This window comes from Triticum aestivum, chromosome 6B, assembly GCF_018294505.1.
Source record: "Triticum aestivum cultivar Chinese Spring chromosome 6B, IWGSC CS RefSeq v2.1, whole genome shotgun sequence".
NCBI classification, from domain to species: domain Eukaryota; kingdom Viridiplantae; phylum Streptophyta; class Magnoliopsida; order Poales; family Poaceae; genus Triticum; species Triticum aestivum.
This window is the reverse complement of record NC_057810.1, coordinates 156,831,051-156,851,504: the sequence shown is the minus strand read 5'-3', so window position 1 is coordinate 156,851,504 and position 20,454 is coordinate 156,831,051. Positions and strand designations below refer to the sequence as shown.

General features: G+C 43.3%; 1 protein-coding gene across 1 annotated transcript; it reads right to left on the bottom strand.

The window, feature by feature from the left end:
- Positions 1-1,890: 1,890 nt before the first annotated feature.
- LOC123136311 (apoptosis-inducing factor homolog B) lies at positions 1,891-5,134 on the bottom strand. Its single transcript, XM_044555664.1, has 4 exons — positions 4,946-5,134; positions 3,550-3,806; positions 3,022-3,473; positions 1,891-2,344 (listed from the first exon to the last, which is right to left on the bottom strand). The coding sequence occupies exons 1-4, from the start codon at positions 5,050-5,052 to the stop codon at positions 2,087-2,089; spliced, it is 1,074 nt and encodes a 357-aa protein (XP_044411599.1). The 5' UTR covers positions 5,053-5,134; the 3' UTR covers positions 1,891-2,086.
- Positions 5,135-20,454: the final 15,320 nt, after the last annotated feature.

Genomic DNA, 20,454 nt, shown 5'->3' with positions numbered 1-20,454 from the left:
GGGTGGGGCTGGTCCTGCACTGCTCCGGAGATGGCCGCCGGCGTGGGCGTGAACTGGTGCCCCACTCCGCCGCGGTCTCCGGAGCGGGAGGCGTCGCCGCGGGAGGAGGTGGTGCAGGCACCTCCGGGCGTCCAGCCCGCCCCCGTCTGCCATGCACCGCCGCCCCACCTCTGGACGCCGCCGGACTACGTCGACCTCGTCAGCGACGACGACGACACCGGCGGCCAGTGAAGACGGCAACGGCCACGGCGCCGGCGGGCGCGGCAGGAGCGCGCGGGAGGAGTTTTTTTTATTTTGTTATTATGTTAATTATGAAACTGGCCCTTTTAAGTGGCCGTTGAAACTGGGTCGTTTTGTGGCCGACCCCTATATATGTTTTATATTTTTTTTTAAATGCGTTTATTTGCTTTTTTAGTTATTTCATTCTAGTTTTTATAGTTTTTTTATTCCCGTCCACCCCGGACACGATTTGGGGAGCGGCCGCGCGGTGGGCGCACGCATGACCCGACGGACACAGCCGGACACGGGCGAACCCATCGGCGCCCCAAAGGGACAAATTCTGTTCAATCCGGACGTCCGTTTGGGGTCGCGCGGTGGAGTTGGCCTTAGGAAATACTCACTCCGTCGAAAAAGCTTGTTCCTGAAAAAGCTTAGTACCTGCAACGAATGTATCTAGCATCAAGTTAGTGCTAGATACATTCATTTAAGAGACAAGCTTGGGACTAGTTTTTTCGGACGGAGAAAGTAATATATTGCTAAGTTTGCACATCAATTTAGGAATTACTACCGGAGTAGGTTTCTTCGTTTCAGATTGCTGTAAACCAGAGCAAGTTTCAGGTCAAGCCCTGATAGCCTGCATGATCCATCCATCATCAGGGCAAGGCCAACACGCCACCGTGGACAGCTGCCCCAGCTATCCACATAGGCTCGGGTGGTCCTAAAGTGCTCAACGTGCTGCCTGCAGATCAAAACGGATGCTTGCAGAGGAGGCCGGCTCCTCCCTGACCAAAGAAGCAATACACTGGTACAGAGTAGGCATGCTCTCGGTTCATGCTTGAAAAAGATTACGAAGAGAGAGAGAAAGTGGACCCTGGTGAAGCAGCTGTTGCATTGGGAGTTTATTTTATAGTACTACTGCTCAACATACTTTATCTAGGTGGAGAAGATGAGGCTATACCTTACGGATGCTTCCATTGCTCATGCCCTCAGGGATAACTGTCGTGAGTGCAGTAGCTTTGGAGGTAAAGTACTAAAGACGTACAGTATTGCATAAAGATGCAGTGCTGGTCGCTTTCATTGGTTACTCATCATACCTACAAGTACTCCTGCTTCATAAATTTGGCACCGGTGCATGCTTATCAGAAGCTAGCTAATCGTACTACACTAGTGACGTACTGACGTCCCCCCTACCGTTCCAAATTCCATCTAACCTGTAACCTGAATTCACGGTTGTTGCGCACGCTAACGTAGATAGAAAGTTCAATGGATGGGCAGGCCCACGAGTTCTATCCCCCATAGATTCTTTTTTACTTCTGGAGTGATATCCCCATAGAACAGGTGCTGTCAAGAAAAGAAAAAGGTGACCGGACTGGGTCGTCTGGGTCATCGATCACGGACTTCCAGAAACCGGAAATTCAGAACGACATGACATGTCTCCCCCTGTTGATGCCTCATGAAAGACAGGGCATGGCGAGAGGCCGGAAAGAGGGGAAGAAACCACCAAATTGTTCCCATCCTCAAGGCAACTACTGTGTGCCTGGCAAAGTGTCTTCGGTCTCAGGATCAGGCTGCTTTCTCTTTTACTTTCCCAGAAAGCACCGTCATGTTGCATCCGACCCGCCTGGGAGTTGCTGGGACCATGCAAAACGTCCTCCAACGAAATTACTTGTGTACAGCACCAGGAACAAAAACACACTCCAAAACGCAGGCCAAACAGGCCTTTCCGTACATGTACATTTACACTAATGTTGAAATGTTCATCACCATTCACAGCACATCACCAACAATTACTCGCACAGAGAACACATGACAATACAACACATATGTGCAGGCAGCCATAGGTTTATTTGTTTGCCTGAAGATCGGCTCAAGCATTCAGGCCCATCTGCTTCCTCGTCTTGCCGACGAACAGGTCCTTGGATTTGAGCATCCCCGGTATGCACCCGGTGAGCGTCAGGTAGGGTAGCTGTGCCAGCCCTTCCTTCCTTCCCAGAGAGACGATCGCCAGCGGGAAGCCCGTGCTGTAGGTGGCGAGCTTGCTCGGAGGTGACCCCTTGATCAGTAGCTTCAGGTTCTTCGCTACCAGCAGCGCGTGCTTCTGGGCGAGGTACCCTTGTTTGATTTCCTGGACATCAATGGTGGGCATATCAGTAATCTCGTAGTGTTTCCAAGATACAGAGTTACATTATAAGTCGGAGATGTTGGATAAATTATGCAGAAACTGGAGAAACATGATCGCTATATACACACACTGAAGAACAAGTTATTTCACATGGAAACAAACACCTTTCAATCAAATAAGATGAAATATCTTAAGACCAAGCATTAGAGTGGGTTCACGGTTCAGACTGCTAGATAAAGTGTATTGGATACTAATTTTATTTAGTGCATCTACAGATAAGACGATTAGCATTTACTTGTGCATAATTTTGTTTTACACGGATTTGAACTGAACAATCCCAACGCACAGAAGATTCTGGGGTATGCTAGAAATGCGTCAGATAAAAACACAGGCCTTTGGACATGGAAGGAAGTCACGATACATACTCATCAGACAGCAGAAATGAATTGCTGAGCTAAATCTAACAGACTAACAGTCTACAAACAGATGCAGCCATGCAGAAATCACTCTGCAAATTTCGGTCACATCTTGATTCAGGTCAAATGATTGCTAATATGTGCAAGTTAATTAACACGGATAGGGAAAATGAAAATTGTCAGCCTGAAGAAAACAGAATAACATTCTCAAATGAAGGAGAATCTAGAAGCACAACGAGCATGAAGTTTTAAGTGCAGACTTACAGGAATATCAGTGATGTCACCAATTGCAAAAATGTTATTGTAACCCTTCACTCTTAGGTCCTTTTCCACCATTACTCTTCCTTTGGTGTCCAAAGATTCCTTCAGGATGGTATCATGTAGCCACGATGAACTCAGTGGCTTACCGATACACACAAAGTGACAATCAGCTGTTATTGTTTCTCCAGCTGATGTTTTGTAGAACTTCTCTGTGTCTGATAATGATTTTAGGTCAACTGATTGCTGGAAAAGCACATCCACTTTCTTGGAAGTCAGCCAATCAAGGCACTTCTTCGAAGCCTTTTGATCAACGAAATCAAGTAATCGCGATCCTCTGTGAGCAAGTGTCACCTTCTTCTCTGGATAGTCTACTGCGATCTCTGCAGCAAGTTCAACACCAGTTGGACCACCTCCAATTATCAACACGGATTCAGAAGATTCTATCTTCCCGTTATCTGTTACAAGATCAAGGCATAAGTAGGAAATACAAGGGCGCAAAGCATGCCATCTTTCAAATATGCACTCAGTTACCTCTCTGGAATTCTGCAAGCCTCTCTGTTCTGCTTCCAGCAGAAGCAAAAACATGGCCAGTAGCTACAACGAGATAATCATATGCAAGTGATTGACCATCAGCAGTCAGAACAGCATGCTCAGTGATATTGACTGCAGAAGATGTTACAATAGTAGCAGTGGTGAGGTAATCTCTGTGATATATTAATGATCTCTCAGCAAAAGATGGTTCAACCATTGATCTCAATTCAGCCCAGGTGATCTCCAGGTAGTCCTTCCTGTCATCAGAAGAAATCATTTTCATGAATGAACCTACCAATTCTGAAGGCTAATAATAGTTGAAGGTATGAAGCCTTGTCCATACAAAGAAAATCATATTATTGCGGTTTTAGCTTAACTGAATTTGTACTTAGATGGTCCACACGTTAAGAAAACAGAACACTGAGGGCTTGTCTTATTCAAAAAACCTTTACAAAACGAGGGCCTGAGAGACTTCCTTTATGTTACAATCTATTTCAAGAAAGGAGACCCTTTGCGATGTTAACTCATTGAGCTATGAAACTGATGACCGACTAATCAACCGAAAACAACAGCTATTGTTGTCAATTCAGAGTTCAGGAAAAAATAGCCCGAGGGATCCTTAGACAGTGGTACAAACAGGCACATTTTGTTTTCAACTGTCATTTTGTCATCAACAGTGGTACTCCCATTGGCATAATTCACTTTGATCCTCTAAGGCTGTATATCATAAATAAACTCCACTGCATATCACAAAACATAAAACAAGGAAACGACCAAACTTGATATGACTGAATTATATCCTGACGTTGCTGCATTTCTCTCATACCAGAAAAATGGAAGCAGAGATATGTGCAATCCTAAACCAACAATCCTAAGTAAGAACATCCCTAGACACCTCCACGAACAGCCCATCCAGTTCCAGTGTTAACCGGACGATCACTAGGATTTTGACAGAATTCACCTTGATTCTATAAGGCTCTACATCACAGATAAGTCCTATTGCATATAATATAGCAAACATAAAACAAGGAAACGGTGGAACATGATATGACTCGATTATATCCTAACGATGCTGCAATCCTGAACAAACAGAAGTAAGAACATCCCCAAGCCCCCCACGAATAGCACATCCAGCTCCAAGCTTGACCGGGCGGTCACTAGGATTCACTAGGGGCAGGCTACTAAACCAAGCCCAAATCTCTCATCCCTCCCCGCCCTATCCAATAATCGCCGGCTGCATGCCGGCCACTACATCGCGCCGACGACAGATTCGAAGATACAGCTAAACCAAGATCCGTTCCCACCCGCGCCTCACCGACACTGACAGGAAGGCATTTCATCAAACACGCGGTGGGCGTGAAAAGGGGCGGGGGCCGCGAGTGCGAGAGAGGCTTACGGGTCAAGGAGGACGACGTCGGCGTCGGGCTCCATGGTCTTGGCGAGGAGGGCGCCGCCGATGCCGCCGCCGACCACCACCACCCTCGGCTTTCCCGCCTCCGCCATCGCCGCGCCTCGCTGTCTCGCTCGCGCACCAACTGCGAACCTCCAGCTGCCCCCACTGACTCCACCGCTGCTCTGTCGACTGTCACAGCTGACGCCCCCCGTTTTAAGCCGAGGGATGGGATGCACGTTCCATCGCGCGGCTTTCCCTCGTCGCATCTGAACCGTCCGTCGCGGGTTGGACGGGCGTGATGAGGCGGGCCCCTCTTCACCCGCGCGTGGCGGGGAAGAAAGGAATTGCGCGTTGCTTTGCTAACGAAACGTATCATGCGTAATAAAATCTGAAAAAATCCAAAAAAGAAACGTATCATGCGTTCCATCCTTCGGTTACGCGCTTCCGTTTTCTCATGAGAAAGATGGTCTAAATTTTCTCTTCCCATGAGAAATTGGTGTTTTCCTTAAAAATCATCCTTTTTTTGCGGGGACCTTAAACATCATTTGGTTACGAAATTGCCGCGCGATAATTTGTTGCAAGATACATCACGCAGGACGGACATCCCCAGATAGGACGTGGTTGAACGAAATCACTGCTCCCATGCTTTAAATTTCAAAAAAAAAAAAGTATGGATGCTGCGTTGACATCACATGAGTGTACGAGCCCTAAACTTGTTAACTCAAAATTCAAAATATACATGGAGAAAGAAAAAAGACAAATTCGGATATGAATAGTGGCACTTTGACTTTTATCTTTTCTATGTCACTATCATGCTGGATTTGTTTTTTTTTTGTTTCTCAATTTTGTGACACTATCAAATTTAGGGATTGCACACTCATGTGATGTGAACATCCATGCTTTTTTCAGAATTTTTGAAACATTTAAATGTGCATTTTGTTAATTTGGAGCATGAGAGCACCTAAGGGATGGGAGCACATGATATTCTCCCCCTTTAAGGTCACTCACATCTTCTCTAGTGGTGACAACTGAAGCACTGCAAGTGCGCCACTTGTCGTAATCTGTGAATTTTGCTCTTTTTTCAGTACTTTTTATCTCTTGAGTCATGTGTCCAAATCATGAATCGTCCGCCCCGCTTCGAGATCTTTAAAATTAGATCGCATGTTAATAAGTTTCAATGAACTTTTTTTTCAAAAAAAAGCAAAGTCGAGAAAACAAGAACCAGAAAAAGAGATTGCAACAGAAAAAGGGAGAATCGAAAGAAGAAAATGCTATAACCTGGAAGCACAGTTGTGCTTTTTTAGTTTTTTTGGGAAGCACGGTTGTGCTTTCCCTTTTTTCAGAAAGCACGGGTAGGCTAATCCCTTTTGGAGAAGCACAACTATGCTAATCCCTTTTTCCATGAAGCACTGCCTTGTTTTCTGGGCTTTCCCAGACATGTAGACGAGCAACACACATGGCTCGGTGAAGCCTGACTCTAGGAAAATGGATGATTTGGCTGGTCCTTCTTAGCCAAGCCCCGGGCTACTCTGAGATTCGTGCAGGACATGAATTTGGTGCAGCCCAGGCAATCAAATAGGCCGAATTTGCATCCTCTGGGCTGGACCGGGGTGCATGCGGGCAACCAAATACATCATTGAGAACCCTTACATTTACCATCCACTAGTGCAGAAAATCCTAGCTATGACATAGGAAAATTAGCCTTGCTGGCGTTGGGTTCCAACACCACCAATATGGTGCCAGTGATTTTTTTTACTAGTGGCGTCGGAGCACACGTCAGCAGTATTTTATATACTGATGGTCTGCCATGTGGCCAATGCCAACAACAAGTGTATGTTACCACTGACATGCCTTGTTAGGCCAACACCACCAAATTGATTTTTCGCTTAAAAATATATATGCAGCTATGTAAACCATCAACTAATTTAAGATATACTAATGCATCAACTAGTTCAACTTAACAAACTACATAGAAGTTAGCAGTTCAAGAACTAAACTAGTTCAACTTAACAAACTACATCATCCATAGCTAGCCTTGGTGGTCAATCACATTTCATGATCAAGGATTGCCTTCATCTGTTGAATCTTGTACCTATTGTTCTCTCCCTCTTTTTTAAAACGAGCTTTCACCATCTTAAGCTCATTCCTCTCAGCCTGAGGAGCTTTCTCTCCTTCTTTAGTTGTCCCCTCTCCTCCATCAGCTGATCACTCAGCTCCCTCAGCCTAACAGTCTTATCGAAGAGATCAACCTTCTAGTCGATCAGTTGATTCCTCTCCGCCTTCAGCGCGACATTCACCTCCTTTAGGGGATTGATGGTGCTTTCATGAGACTCTATAAGCTGGCGCTTGAGTATGTTCACATCATAGACCTTCTCCTCGACGGTTGTCAGATTCAGTACATATCCCTACCAAGTCAAATGTTTAAAATCGTTAGATATGCATGTGTTTGCAATCATCATGAATGGTTAGATATATGCATGTGTTTGCAGATCATGGATGTGTTTGGACTTTGGAATCTTACTTGGTTGGTGCTCACTTCGCCTCCGTCGGCATATGTCGCGAAGTTGCAAGAAGACCTGTAGTGACTATTGTAGACTCATCAACGCCAACTACAAAATAATAACAAGTTTTATGAATGAAACCCAAAGTCAAAGACAATTTCACACGAGTTAACAATTTCATAGTCGACACTAGTTATTAGAACAAGAGTATGAATGACACTAGAGGATGAACTATAGTATATGAACTAGAGAATGCACTAGAGTATATGAACTAGAGGAGGCACTATTTTTGGCACTTTTGAACTATGACAACATATGGCTAGGATGAACTAGAGTACATGAATGCAACTAAAAGAATACATGACCTATATATTAACACTAGTTTTGGCACTGTTTTGGCAGTGTCAAAGCGTTGGCAAACAAAAAAATAACATTACTTCATGGCTTTAATCAAGCACAAAATCTTTAAGCAAGCACACAATTTAACACTGGTTCTTGGCTTTAATCAAGCACTAAATCTTTGACACCAATGAAAACTAGTTCAAATATTGTATATGTTGGCATGTTTTGGCACTAATTTGACACTGTCAAAGTTTTGGCAATGCAACTAAATCAAGAAAACAGCGAAAAGTAGTTCAAATATTGCATATGTTGGCACTGAAGTAGCAATTTATATAAGTATATAACTAAATGCAACTAAATCTTGGCATTGTTCTGGCCATGACCTATAGCAAAATATTCTTAAAAATGCCATGGTCTTTTAGGCCATGAACTAGAGCAAACGATTCTTAAAAATGCCATGGCCATGTTCTTTGAACTAGTTTGGTCTTTTTGGCCATGGCCTAAAGCAAACAATTTTTAAACAATTCTTAGAAATGCCATGGCCATGACCTAGAGCAAACAAATTTTATGTCAACATGTTTGGCCATGACCTAAGCAAAATTACAGTGAGACGAGAGTAACCAAAGCCCAAGTAAAATTACAGTGGCCATGACCTATGCGAAAAGCCATTTGTTTCGGCAGTGACCTATAGCAAGAAACAGAGGATGAGATGCTCACCTGGGTTGGAGCCGAGGGTTGCAGTCGCCTACTGTCTACTCCGTCGTCGTCGCCTGCCGTCTACTCCATCGTCGTTACTCGTCGTTGTCTCTATCGCCGAAACCCTAACATTGGGAATGGGAATCACACCTCATATAAAAAACAAATCCAAATGTACCATTTCACTTGGTATCAAGAGGGGGAGGCATAGATGTGTACCCGGAGACCGGAGGACGCTGCAAATCACCGGAATCGGGCGGCGGCTGCCATTGGCAAAAGGGGCATCGAGAGCAGGGCAACGACGAGAAGGGGATCGAGTGGAGTGGGCGAGTGGGGCGAGGAGGCCATGGCCCCCTTTGGTTTAGCCTAGAGCCCTAGACAAAGTCCGACGCAACGCTGGGTTAGGCCCAATAGGCCCGTGTCAAAAAATAATAAAAAGATACAAGAATCAATAAAAAAGACACAAAGATCAATAAAAAGAATCAAAAAATAGTAAAGACATATAAATAACTAAATGTCTCAAAATATAATTATTCTTACTTTAATAACTAAAAAGTCTCAAAACACTAATAAATTCAAACTCAAAATAATAATATATTAAAAATAAGAATTTTTTACTTTAATAAATACGTGTTTAAAAAAAATAAAAGTCTCAAAATACTAATAAATTCAAAATAAATATTATTATTTTAATAAATAAAATCTAAAAAATCATTAAAAGGGCTCAAAATAATAATAGATTCCAAATAAATATTCTTACTTTAATAACTAAATGTTTCAGAAAATATTTAAAAACTCTGAAAATACTAATAAGTTCAAAATAAATACTCTTACTTTAATAACTAAATGGCTCAAAAATCATTAAAAGGCTCAAAATAATAATATATTCAAAATAAATATTCTTACTTTAATAACTAAATGTTTCAAAAATAATAAAATGTCTCATAATATTAACAAATTCGAAATAACTGTCCTAACTTTCATAACAAAAAGTCTCAAAAATAAAATAAAAAGTCAAAATAATAAAAGGCTCCTATATAGGAAAAACAAGGGAGACCATTTTTGTGGAGAAAGGAAGGTAAATTGTTTGAGAAATAAGTGCTGCCCGCACTCCTATATATATAGGCAAAACTTAGTGTTGGCGTTCCAATTCAATGCACGCCAACACTAGACTAATTACCTACAACATTCATACAAATCCAAGGCACCACTATCTACCAACTGGTCAATATAGTTGGGTCCACCAATTTGTGGCGTGTTAGAAAAAACTAACGCCAACACTATCCTTATAAAGTTGTCGTACCAAATATGCCAACAACACCGATATTTGCAAAATATAGTGGTGACATTGATTGAAAATAGGACGCCACCAACTAAAGTTGTGGCTAGCCATTTTCTCTACTAGTGATTTAACCCAGTTGTTGTCGCGCTTCACCTTAGCACCCGAACATTGTGGAATGAGCTGAATGTTAATGCATATCTTATCCAAGATAATCCAATGTATTCTATACATGATCCGGTATATTTAGTAGTTTTTGTATATAGGAGATATTATGAATCTATCGTAATCAACCAAAGATTGATCCGATTAGATATATATTTGATGTACAAGGCTAATAGACCTATACATAGACAAGAGGTCGTTGGTATTCTCATAGCAAAACCTTCCCATCTGTCTTGGTATAGAGAGCCTCAATACCATCTCGTTTATCTAGGTCAACACCATGTCCACCACCTCCGTCGCCTTAACTTCACAACAAGCCGACCATAGTCTATGCCCTGCTACCACCATCTCCTTGTTTTCCTTCGTCGACCTCATCATGGTTTGGGACACTCACATTGTGGAAGGCCCAGGTTGTGTCGAATCTGTCGTGCGCTAATCTCTTCAGGTACCTCAATGGTACCAACTACACCATCGCATACCATCGCCAAGGGCACAGATGATGCGGCTCGCTGGGTTCCCATTCCCACCCGCGCAGCCTGGAAGCAGATAAATTTGGGTGCTCTCAGCACGCTTCTCTCTCCTCCATGTTAGAGGAAGTTCTTGGACAAATGATATGTGCCACCTCGTCAACCCATGCGTGAGTTGTGATGGACGCCATGTTCGCTGCGTAGAATAGGGTGGCGTCTGATAGCTCTATCTTAGACCAAGAAGGACATGTCTGCCGCCAACTATTTCAACAAGATGACGGGCTACATCGATCACATGGTTGACGTTGGACACCCACTATTCCACGACGAGATCATCGGTTACATCCTCGCTGGTTTGGGTCCAAAGTATGCCCCTCTCATGGACTCGCTCACCATCTTCAATATGAACATCAACCTTAACAACTTCTACACATACCTTCCAATGTTCGCGGCATGGCAGGAGTAGCATGTCACGAACGGTGACTTCTCTTCCTCGACAAACAATGTCACACACCACACGACCGACATCGACACCAACTCTTGTGATGGTGGAAATGGTGGTCATGGAGGTAATGGTGAATGTGACAGGAATGGTGGTGGCGGTGGTAGTGGCGACTGATATCATCCCAAGTGCCAAATCTACAAGGACTTTGGGCATGAGGCACTCAAGTGTAGCAACCGCTTCAACCACACCTACTAGCAGGTAGAGGAGTACTGTGGCAGGAACATGGAGGCACATGAGCATGTTGTCAACAACTGGTATCTCAACACACGTGCCACCAGCCACCTCACCAACGACCAACGACCTTGACCACCTAACGATGCATGAGCGTAATGGTGGCAAAGACCAAGTTCAAGTTTTGAAATAGTACAGCTTTGCAAATTTCTCACGGTCGTCATGCTATTTTTTTGGCTCACAATATTCCGTCGCCCTTAGAAACGTGTTGCATGTTCCTCAAATTCACGCAAACATTCTTGTTTCTTGGAAGTCAGCCAATCAAGACAACTTTTTGAAGCCTTTTTATGAGTGAATTAATCATGATCCTCTATGAACAAGTGTCACCTTCTTCTCTTGATAGTCTGCTACGCTTTCTGTAGCAAGTTCGACACTAGTTGGACCACCTCCAATTATCAACAAAGACTCATAATATTCTATCTTCCTATTATCCATTATAAGATCAATGCAAAGCATGCCCTATTCTAAAGATGTGCTTAAAGTTACCTCTCAGGAATTAGAAGTTAGAACATCACCCATCCCCCCACCAAACATCGCATCTGGATCCCAAGCTAACCGGGGATCACTAGGATTCAATAGGGGCATGCTAGTAAACCAAGACAAATTCACATCCCTCCCATTCAATCCAAAAATCTTCACTGGCCGATCTGTTTTTGCCCGGTTGGTGATAATCCTCGAGCCAAACCCTTATGACTCTATCATTGATACCTTTGAAATGGCCAGTCAGTGCTGATGCTCATCATTGATGCGTGGTCCTATGCGTGGCGCTAATGATGGGGTTGTGTTAAAATGGTTCTGGTATTGGATGACCTCCCGCGACACTATGGCCGGCTCCCCTCCAGGTTGTCATCGTTCTCCAACTCCTCAAATTTTAGGGATCAACGCACCAAACCCAGTGGCTCTTTTTTGTACAAAGTGGCAATGCCCTAATGTTGGAGGTCGTTGCATGATGCTCTTTTGGGATCCTACACAACCTCTTCGTAGTGTGCCCCAAGATACCACAAACAATTTTTGTCCCCCAAGATACCACAACCAGAAATGAAATTTGTAAGTTTTTCATACTTTACGGGGTACCTAACTTCAGGAGTAGTACCAAGTGGAGCAGTTGAGACATAGTCCTTCAGTGGTGACAGTATGTGATTATATAACTCATGCGGCGACCAGTGACTTAGTTGTGTCTTAATGGAGTACTTGTGTTCCATTAGAAAACTATAATGCATTCAAGGCAAATACTTGGGGTGGTTTGGCAACTGCCTTATGCAACCCTACCGCAATCAAAGGAAAGAACTGGCATGCTTTGAGTTAGGATTCTTGTATCAAGAGGAAAATTAGATGAGAAAATAAATGGGCCAGCTTCATCACTTAGTGGCATTTTTTACCAAGAAAAAAAAGGATTATTCTAAAGAATGGCGTGGTTTTATTCCATAGGAACAAACACCGGCCAGAAGATCTAAACCGGTGGGTCTCATTTCATTAAAAATAAAAATGAAATAACCGCAACTACAGTGTCTGAGGCCTCCAACCAAATTTTCCCACATTGGTTGTCTAGGAATTTCCTTTTTCATTATTCCGTCTTGCATTTTTTACACCAAACCTTGTCGTCTTCCTCCAACCCCTCACATGATTCTGTGCTTAAACCCTCCATATATGACACTCCATCCGGGCTCCAAAGATCCTAGGGGCGAGACCTAGATCTTCTCCCAAGGGCACTAGCTAGATCTTCTTGTTGGGAAACATAACATGCAATTTCAAAAAATTTCCTACGCTCACGCAAGATCTATCTAGGAAATGCATAGCAACGAGAGGGGAGAGTGTGTCCATGTACCCTCGTAGACCGAAAGTGGAAGCGTTAACTTAACGCGGTTGATGTAGTCGAACGTCTTCTCGAATCAACCAATCAAGTACCGAATGTACGGCACCTCCGAGTTCTGCACACGTTCAGCTCGATGACGTCCCTCGAACTCTTGATCCAGTAGAGGCACAAAGGAGTCGATGAGTTCCGTCCGCATGACGGCGTGATGACGATGTTGGTGAAGTGATCCGCGCAGGGCTTTCCCTAAGCACTACGACAATATGATCGGAATAGTAAACGGTGGAGGGGGGCACCGCACACGACTTAGACAATTGATGTCCTAGAGGTGCCCCCAGCCCCCGTATATAAAGGGGGGAGAGGGGAGGAGGCAGTCCTAGGGCGCACGCCATGTGGGGGAGTCCTACTAGGACTCCTAGTCCTAGTCGGCCCCTTCCTTCTAACGGAGGGGGAAAGGGGGAAGGAGAGGGACTAGGAGAAGGAAAGGGGGGGTGGCGCCCCTTCCCTAGTCAAATTCAGCCTCCTCCCTTGTGGGGGGGGGGGGTGCACTAGACCCTTGTGGGTTGGTTAGCCTCTCTCCTATGGCCCATATGGCCAATATCTTTCCCCGGGGGGTTCCGTTAACCCCTCCGGTACTTTGGTATGTACCCGATACACTCCGGAACCCTTACAGTGTTCGAATACTACCTTTCAATATATCAATCTTTACCTCTCAACCATTTTGAGACTCCTCATCATGTCCGTGATCTCATCTGGGACTCCGAACAAACTTCGGTCACCAAAACATATAACTCATATAATACATATCGTCATCGAACATTAAGCGTGCGGACCCTACGGGTTCGAGAACTATGTAGACATGACCAAGACACCTTTCCAGTCAATAACCAATAGCGGAACCTGGATGCTCATATTGGTTCCCACATATTCTACAAAGATCTTTATCAGTCAAACCACTATGCCAACATACGTTATTCCTTTGTCATCTGTATGTTACTTGCCCGAGATTCGATCGTCGGTATCTTCATACCTAGTTCAATCTCGTTACCGGCAAGTCTCTTTAATCGTTCCGTAAAGCATCATCCCGCAACTAACTCATTAGTCACATTGCTTGCAAGGCTTCATATGATGTGCATTAACGAGAGGGCCCAGAGACACTTCTCCAATACTCGGAGTGACAAATCCTAATCTTGATCTATGCCAACCCAACAAACACCTTCGAAGATACCTGTAGAGCATCTTTATAATAACCCAGTTATGTTGTGACATTTGATAGCACACAAGGTATTCCTCCGTTATCCGGGAGTTGCATAATCTCATAGTCGGAGGAATATGTATTTGACACGAAGAAAGCAGTAGCAATAAAACTGAACGATCATTATGGTAAGCTAATGGATGAGTCTTGTCCATCACATCATTCTACTAATGATGTGATCTCGTTCATCAAATGACAACACATGTCCATGGCTAGGAAACTTAACCATCTTTGATTAACGAGCTAGTCTGGTAGAGGCATACTAGGGACACGGTGTTTTGTCTATGTATTCACACATGTATCAAGTTTCTAGTTAATACAATTCTAGCATGTGAAGGAAATATGCCCTACAGGCAATAATAAAGTTGTTATTTATATTTCCTTATATCATGATAAATGTTTATTATTCATGCTAGAATTGTATTAACCAGAAACTTAATACATGTGTGAATACATAGACAATACATAGTGTCCCTAGTATGCCTCTACTTGACTAGCTCGTTAATCAAAGATGGTTATGTTTCCTAACCATAGACATGTGTTGTCATTTGATGAACGGGATCACATCATTAGAGAATGATGTGATGGACAAGACCCATCCGTTAGCTTAGCATTATGATCGTTACAGTTTTATTGCTACTTCTTTCTTCATGACTTATACATGTTCCTCTGACTATGAGATTATGCAACTCCCGAATACCGAAGGAACAACTTGTGTGCTATCAAATGTCACAACATAACTGGGTGATTATAAAGATGCTCTAAAGATGTCTCCGAAGGTGTCTGTTGAGTGGGCATAGATCAAGATTAGGATTTGTCACTCCGTGTATCGAAGAGGTATCTTTGGGCCCTCTCGGTAATGCTCATCACTATAAGCCTTGCAAGAAATGTTACTAATGAGTTAGTTACGGGATGAAACATTACGGAATGAGTAAAGAGACTTTCCGGTAATGAGATTGAACTAGGTATGATGATACCTTGGATCTCGGGCAAGTAACATACCGATAACAAAGGGAACAACGTATGTTGTTGTGCAGTTTGACCGACAAAGATCTTTGTAGAATATGTAGGAGCCAATATGAGCATCCATGTTCCGATATTGGTTATTGATCGGAGATGTGTCTCGATCATGTCTACATAGTTCTCGAACCCGTATGGTCCGCACACTTAACATTCGATGACGATTTGTATTAAGAGTTGTGTGTTTTTGATGACCGAAGTTTGTTCGGAGTCCCGTATGAGACCATGGACATGACAAGGAGTCTCGAAATGGTCGAGACATAAAGATTGATATACTGGAAGGTTATGTTCGGACATCAGGAATGGTTTCGGAAAGGTTCAGGCATTTTCCGGAGTACCGAGTGGTTACGGGAACCCCCCGGGAGAGTATTGGGCCTTCATGGGCCTTAGTGGAAAGAGGAGGCCGGCGGCCAGGAGGTGGCGGGTGCCCTCCTACCCAAATCTAATTGGACTAGGGGAGGGGGCGCGGCCCCCCTTTCCTTCTCCCTCCCTCTCTCCCTCCCCCTTCTCCTACTTCGAAAAGGAATCCTACTAGGACTGGGAGTCCTAGTAGGACTCCCCCCTTTTGGCGCGCCCCCTCTAGGCCGGCCTCCTCCTCCCTCCCTCCTTTATATACATGGGAAGGGGGCACCCCAAAGGGACACCAAGATTTCTCTTAGCCGTGTGCGGTGCCCCCTTCCACAGTTTATTCGTCAGGTCATAGCGTCGTAGTGCTTAGGCAAAGCCCTGCACGGATCACATCATCAACACCACCACCACGCCGTCGTGCCGACGGAACTCTCCCTCATCCCTCTATTGGATCAAGAGTTCGAGGGACATCATCGAGCTGAACATGTGCTGAACACGGAGGTGTTGTACGTTCGGTACTTGGATGGGTTGGATCGTGAAGACGTTCGACTACATCAACCACGTTAACTAACGCTTCCGCTTTCGGTCTACGAGGGTACGTGGACACACTCTCCCCCTCTCCTTGCTATGCATCTCCTAGATAGATATTGCGTGATAGTAGGATTTTTTTTGAAATTGCATGCTATGTTCCCCAACAGCATGAATAATAGACATTTATCATGATACAAGGAAATATAAAATAACAACTTTATTATTGCCTCTAGGGCATATTTCCTTCAGTCTCCCACTTGCACTAGAGTTAATAATCTAGTTCACATCGCCATGTGATTTAACACCAATAGTTCACATTTGTATGTGATTAACACCCATAGTTCACATCACCATGTGACCAACACGCAAAGGGTTTACTAGAGTCAATAATCTAGTTCACATCGCTATGTGATTAACACCCAAAGAGTACTAAGGTGTGATCATGTTTTGCTTGTGTGAGAGGTTTAGTCAACGGATCTGCTACATTCACAGCTGTATGTATTTTGCAAATTTTTTATGTCTACAATGCTCTGCATGGAGCTACTCTAGCTAATTTCTCCCACTTTCAATATGTATCCAGATTGAGACTCAGAGTCATCTGGATCGGTGTAAAAGCTTGCATCGACGTAACTCTTTATCACCTCCATAACCAAGAAATATTTCCTTAGTTCTCTTAGGTAACTAAGGATAACTTTGACCACTGTCCAGTGATCCACTCCTGGATCACTATCGTACCCCATTGTCAAACTCATGATAAGGTACACAATAGGTGTGGTACACAACATAGCATACTTTATAGAACCTGTGGCTGAGGCATAGGGATTGACTTTCATTCTCTTTATATTTTCTGATGTGGTCGGGTTTTGAGTCTTACTCAACTTTACACCTTGTAATACAGGCAAGAACTCCTTCTTTGACCAATCCATTTTGAACTCTTTCAAAATCTTGTCAAGGTATGTACTCATTGAAAAATCTTATCAAGTGTTTTGATCTATCTCTATAGATCTTGATGCCCAATATGTAAGCAGCTTCACCGAGGTCTTTCTTTGAAAAACTCCTTTCAAACACTCCTTTATGCTTTCTAGAAAAGTCTACATTATTTCCGATCAACAATATGTCATTCACATATACTTATCAGAATTAGTGCTCCCACTCACTTTCTTGTAAATACAGGCTTCTTCGAAAGTTTGTATAAAACTATATGCTTTGATCACCTTATCAAAGCGTATATTCCAACTCCGAGATGCTTGCACCAGTCCATAGATGGATCGCTGGAGCTCGCACACTTTGTTAGCTCCTTTAGGATCGACAAAACCTTCTAGTTGTATCATATATAACTCTTCTTAGAGATATCCATTAAGGAATGTAGTTTTGACATCTATTTGCTAGATTTCACAAAATGTGGCAATTGCTAACATGATTCGGACGGACTTAAGCATCGCAACGGTTGAGAAAGCCTCATCGTAGTCAACCCCTTGAACTTGTCGAAAATCCTTTTGCGACAAGTCAAGCTTCATAGATAGTAACATTACCATCAGCGTCAGTCTTCTTCTTGAAGATCTATTAATTCTCTACGGGTCGCCGATCCTTAGGCAAATCCATCAAAGTCCACACTTTGTTCTCATACATGGATCTATCTCAGATTTCATGGCCTTAAGCCATTTATCGGAATCTGGGCTCATCATAGCTTCTTCATAGTTCGTAGGTTTGTCATGGTCAAGTAACATGACCTCCAGAACATGATTACCATACCAGTCTTGTGCGGATCGTTCTCTGTTTGACCTACGAGGTTATGTAGCAACTTGATCTGAAGCTTCATGATATTTATCATTAGCTTCCTCTCCAGTTGGTGTAGGCATCACAAGAACAAATTTCTCGAACGAGCTACTTTCCAAGTTGAGAGTAGGTACAATTATCCCATCAAGTTCTACTTTCCTCCCACTCACTTCTTTCCAGAGAAACTCCTTCTCTAGAAAGGTTTCGTTCTTAGCAACAAAAATCTTGCCATCGGACTTGTGGTAGAAGGTGTACCCAATTGTTTCCTTAGGATATCCTATGAAGACGTACTTATCCAATTTGGGTTCGAGCTTATCGGGATGAAGCCTTTTCACGTAAGCGTCGCATCCCCAAACTTTAAGAAACGACAGCTTAGGTTTGTTGCCAAACCACAGTTCATACGGTGTCGTCTCAACAGACTTTGATGGTGCCCTATTTAACATGAATGTAGCTGCCTTTAATGCATATCCCCAAAACGATAGTGGTAAATCGGTAACAGACATCATAGATCGCACCATATCTAATAAAGTGCGGTTACGATGTTCGGACACACCATTACGCTGTGGTGTTCCAGGTGGCTTGAGCTGTAAAACTATTCCACATTGTTTTAATGAAGGCCAAACTCGTAACTCAAATATTCACCTCCACGATCAAATCGGAGAAACTTTATTTTCTTGTTACGATGATTCTCCACTTCACTCTAAAATTCTTTGAATTTTTCAAATGTTTCAGACTTGTGTTTCATTAAGTAGATATACCCATATCTGCTCAAATCATCTGTGAAGATCAGAAAATAACGATACCTGCCACGAGCCTCAACACTCATCGGGCCACATACATCAGTATGTATTATTTTCAATTAGTCGTTGGCTCCTTCCATTGTTCCGGAGAACAGGGTTTTAGTCATCTTGCCCATAAGGCACGGTCTACAAGTATCAAATGATTCATAATCAAGTGATTCTAAAAGTCCATATGCATGGAGTTTCTTCATGCGCTTTACACTGATATGACCCAAACGGCATCGCCACAAATATGTTGCACTATCATTATCAACTTTGCATCTTTTGGCATCAATATTATGAATATGTGTATCACTACGATTGAGATTCAATAAACCATTAACATTGGGTGTATGACCATAGAAGGTTTTATTCATGTAAACAGAATAACAATTATCCTCTGTCTTAAATGAATAATCATACTGCAATAAACATGATCTAATCATATTCATGCTCAACGCAAACACCAAATAACATTTATTTAGGTTCGGCACTAATCCCGAATGTATAGGGAGTGTGCGATGATGATCATATCAATCATTCAACCACTTCCAACACACATCGTCACTTCACCCTCAACTAGTCTCTATTTATTCTGCAACTCCTATTTCGAGTTACTAATCTTAGCAACCGAACAAGTATTGAATACCCAGGGGCTACTATGAACACTAGTAAGGTACACATCAATAACATGTATATCAAATATACCTTTGTTCACTTTGCCATCCTTCTTATCCGCCAAATATTTGGGGTAGTTCCGCTTCCAGTGACCATTTCCTTTGCAATAGAAGCACTCAGTTTCAGGCTTATGTCCAGCTTTGGGCTTCTTCACGGGAGTGACAACTTGCTTGCCATTCTTCTTGAAGTTCCCCTTCTTACCCTTTGCCCTTTTCTTGAAACTAGTGGTCTTGTTTAATCATCAATACATGATGCTTTTTCTTGATTTCTACCTTCGTCGATTTCAGCATCACGAAGTGTCGTGGAATTGTCATGGCAGATGTCCTTGTGAAAGGACTTAGTCGTGGATCCATCGCAACTAGGAAGCTTAAAGGGGTTAATTGGGACAAAGGACACGAGGTTTATACTGGTTCGGCCCTTACGGTGAAGGTAAAAGCCTACGATCCAGTTTTGAGTGGGATTGCTTATGTCTCGATAACCAGGGAGCGAATCGCTTGACCTAGCTCTCAAGTTGATGTTACTTGCCCTGAACCGCCGCCGGGTCGTCCCTTTATATACAGAGGTCGACGCCCAGCGGCTCTACAGAGTCCCGTCCGGCTCATAAACAATGTGTGGCTCGGTCTCTTAACTATTCTTGCCTCACAATACAAGTCACGCATACATGGCGGTTTATCACTACGGGCCTTAAGTCGCCTCTGGGCTTTGGGCCCTTAATTGAACCGCCATATCTATCCTGGGTCTTGGGCTTCAACAATATTTGTAAGTATAACCCGGCCCTCCTGGGCGGGTCATACCAATAGTTATATCCCCAACATTAGGCCCCAGATTGATTTGAACTGGTTCATGTCAATCTTTGATACTTTCAGAAAAATCTTCTGCTCTTATGAAATTTTTGTAACCCGCCATGACGTCATCCTCTGGATTTGTGGTAACCCGCCATGACGTCACCTGTCATAAAAGCACGTTTTATTCAATGTATCCCAATGGATCTTTGTCTTGATGACCATCCCGAAAATCGAGGAGTCCTTGTAGTTGGATAACTTATATTTTCGGCCTCCTCGTTTTTCGCGCTCTTTTGGTGGTCTTTCCTTATAAATAGACCCGACTAGGTCTTCCTCATTCTTCCTGT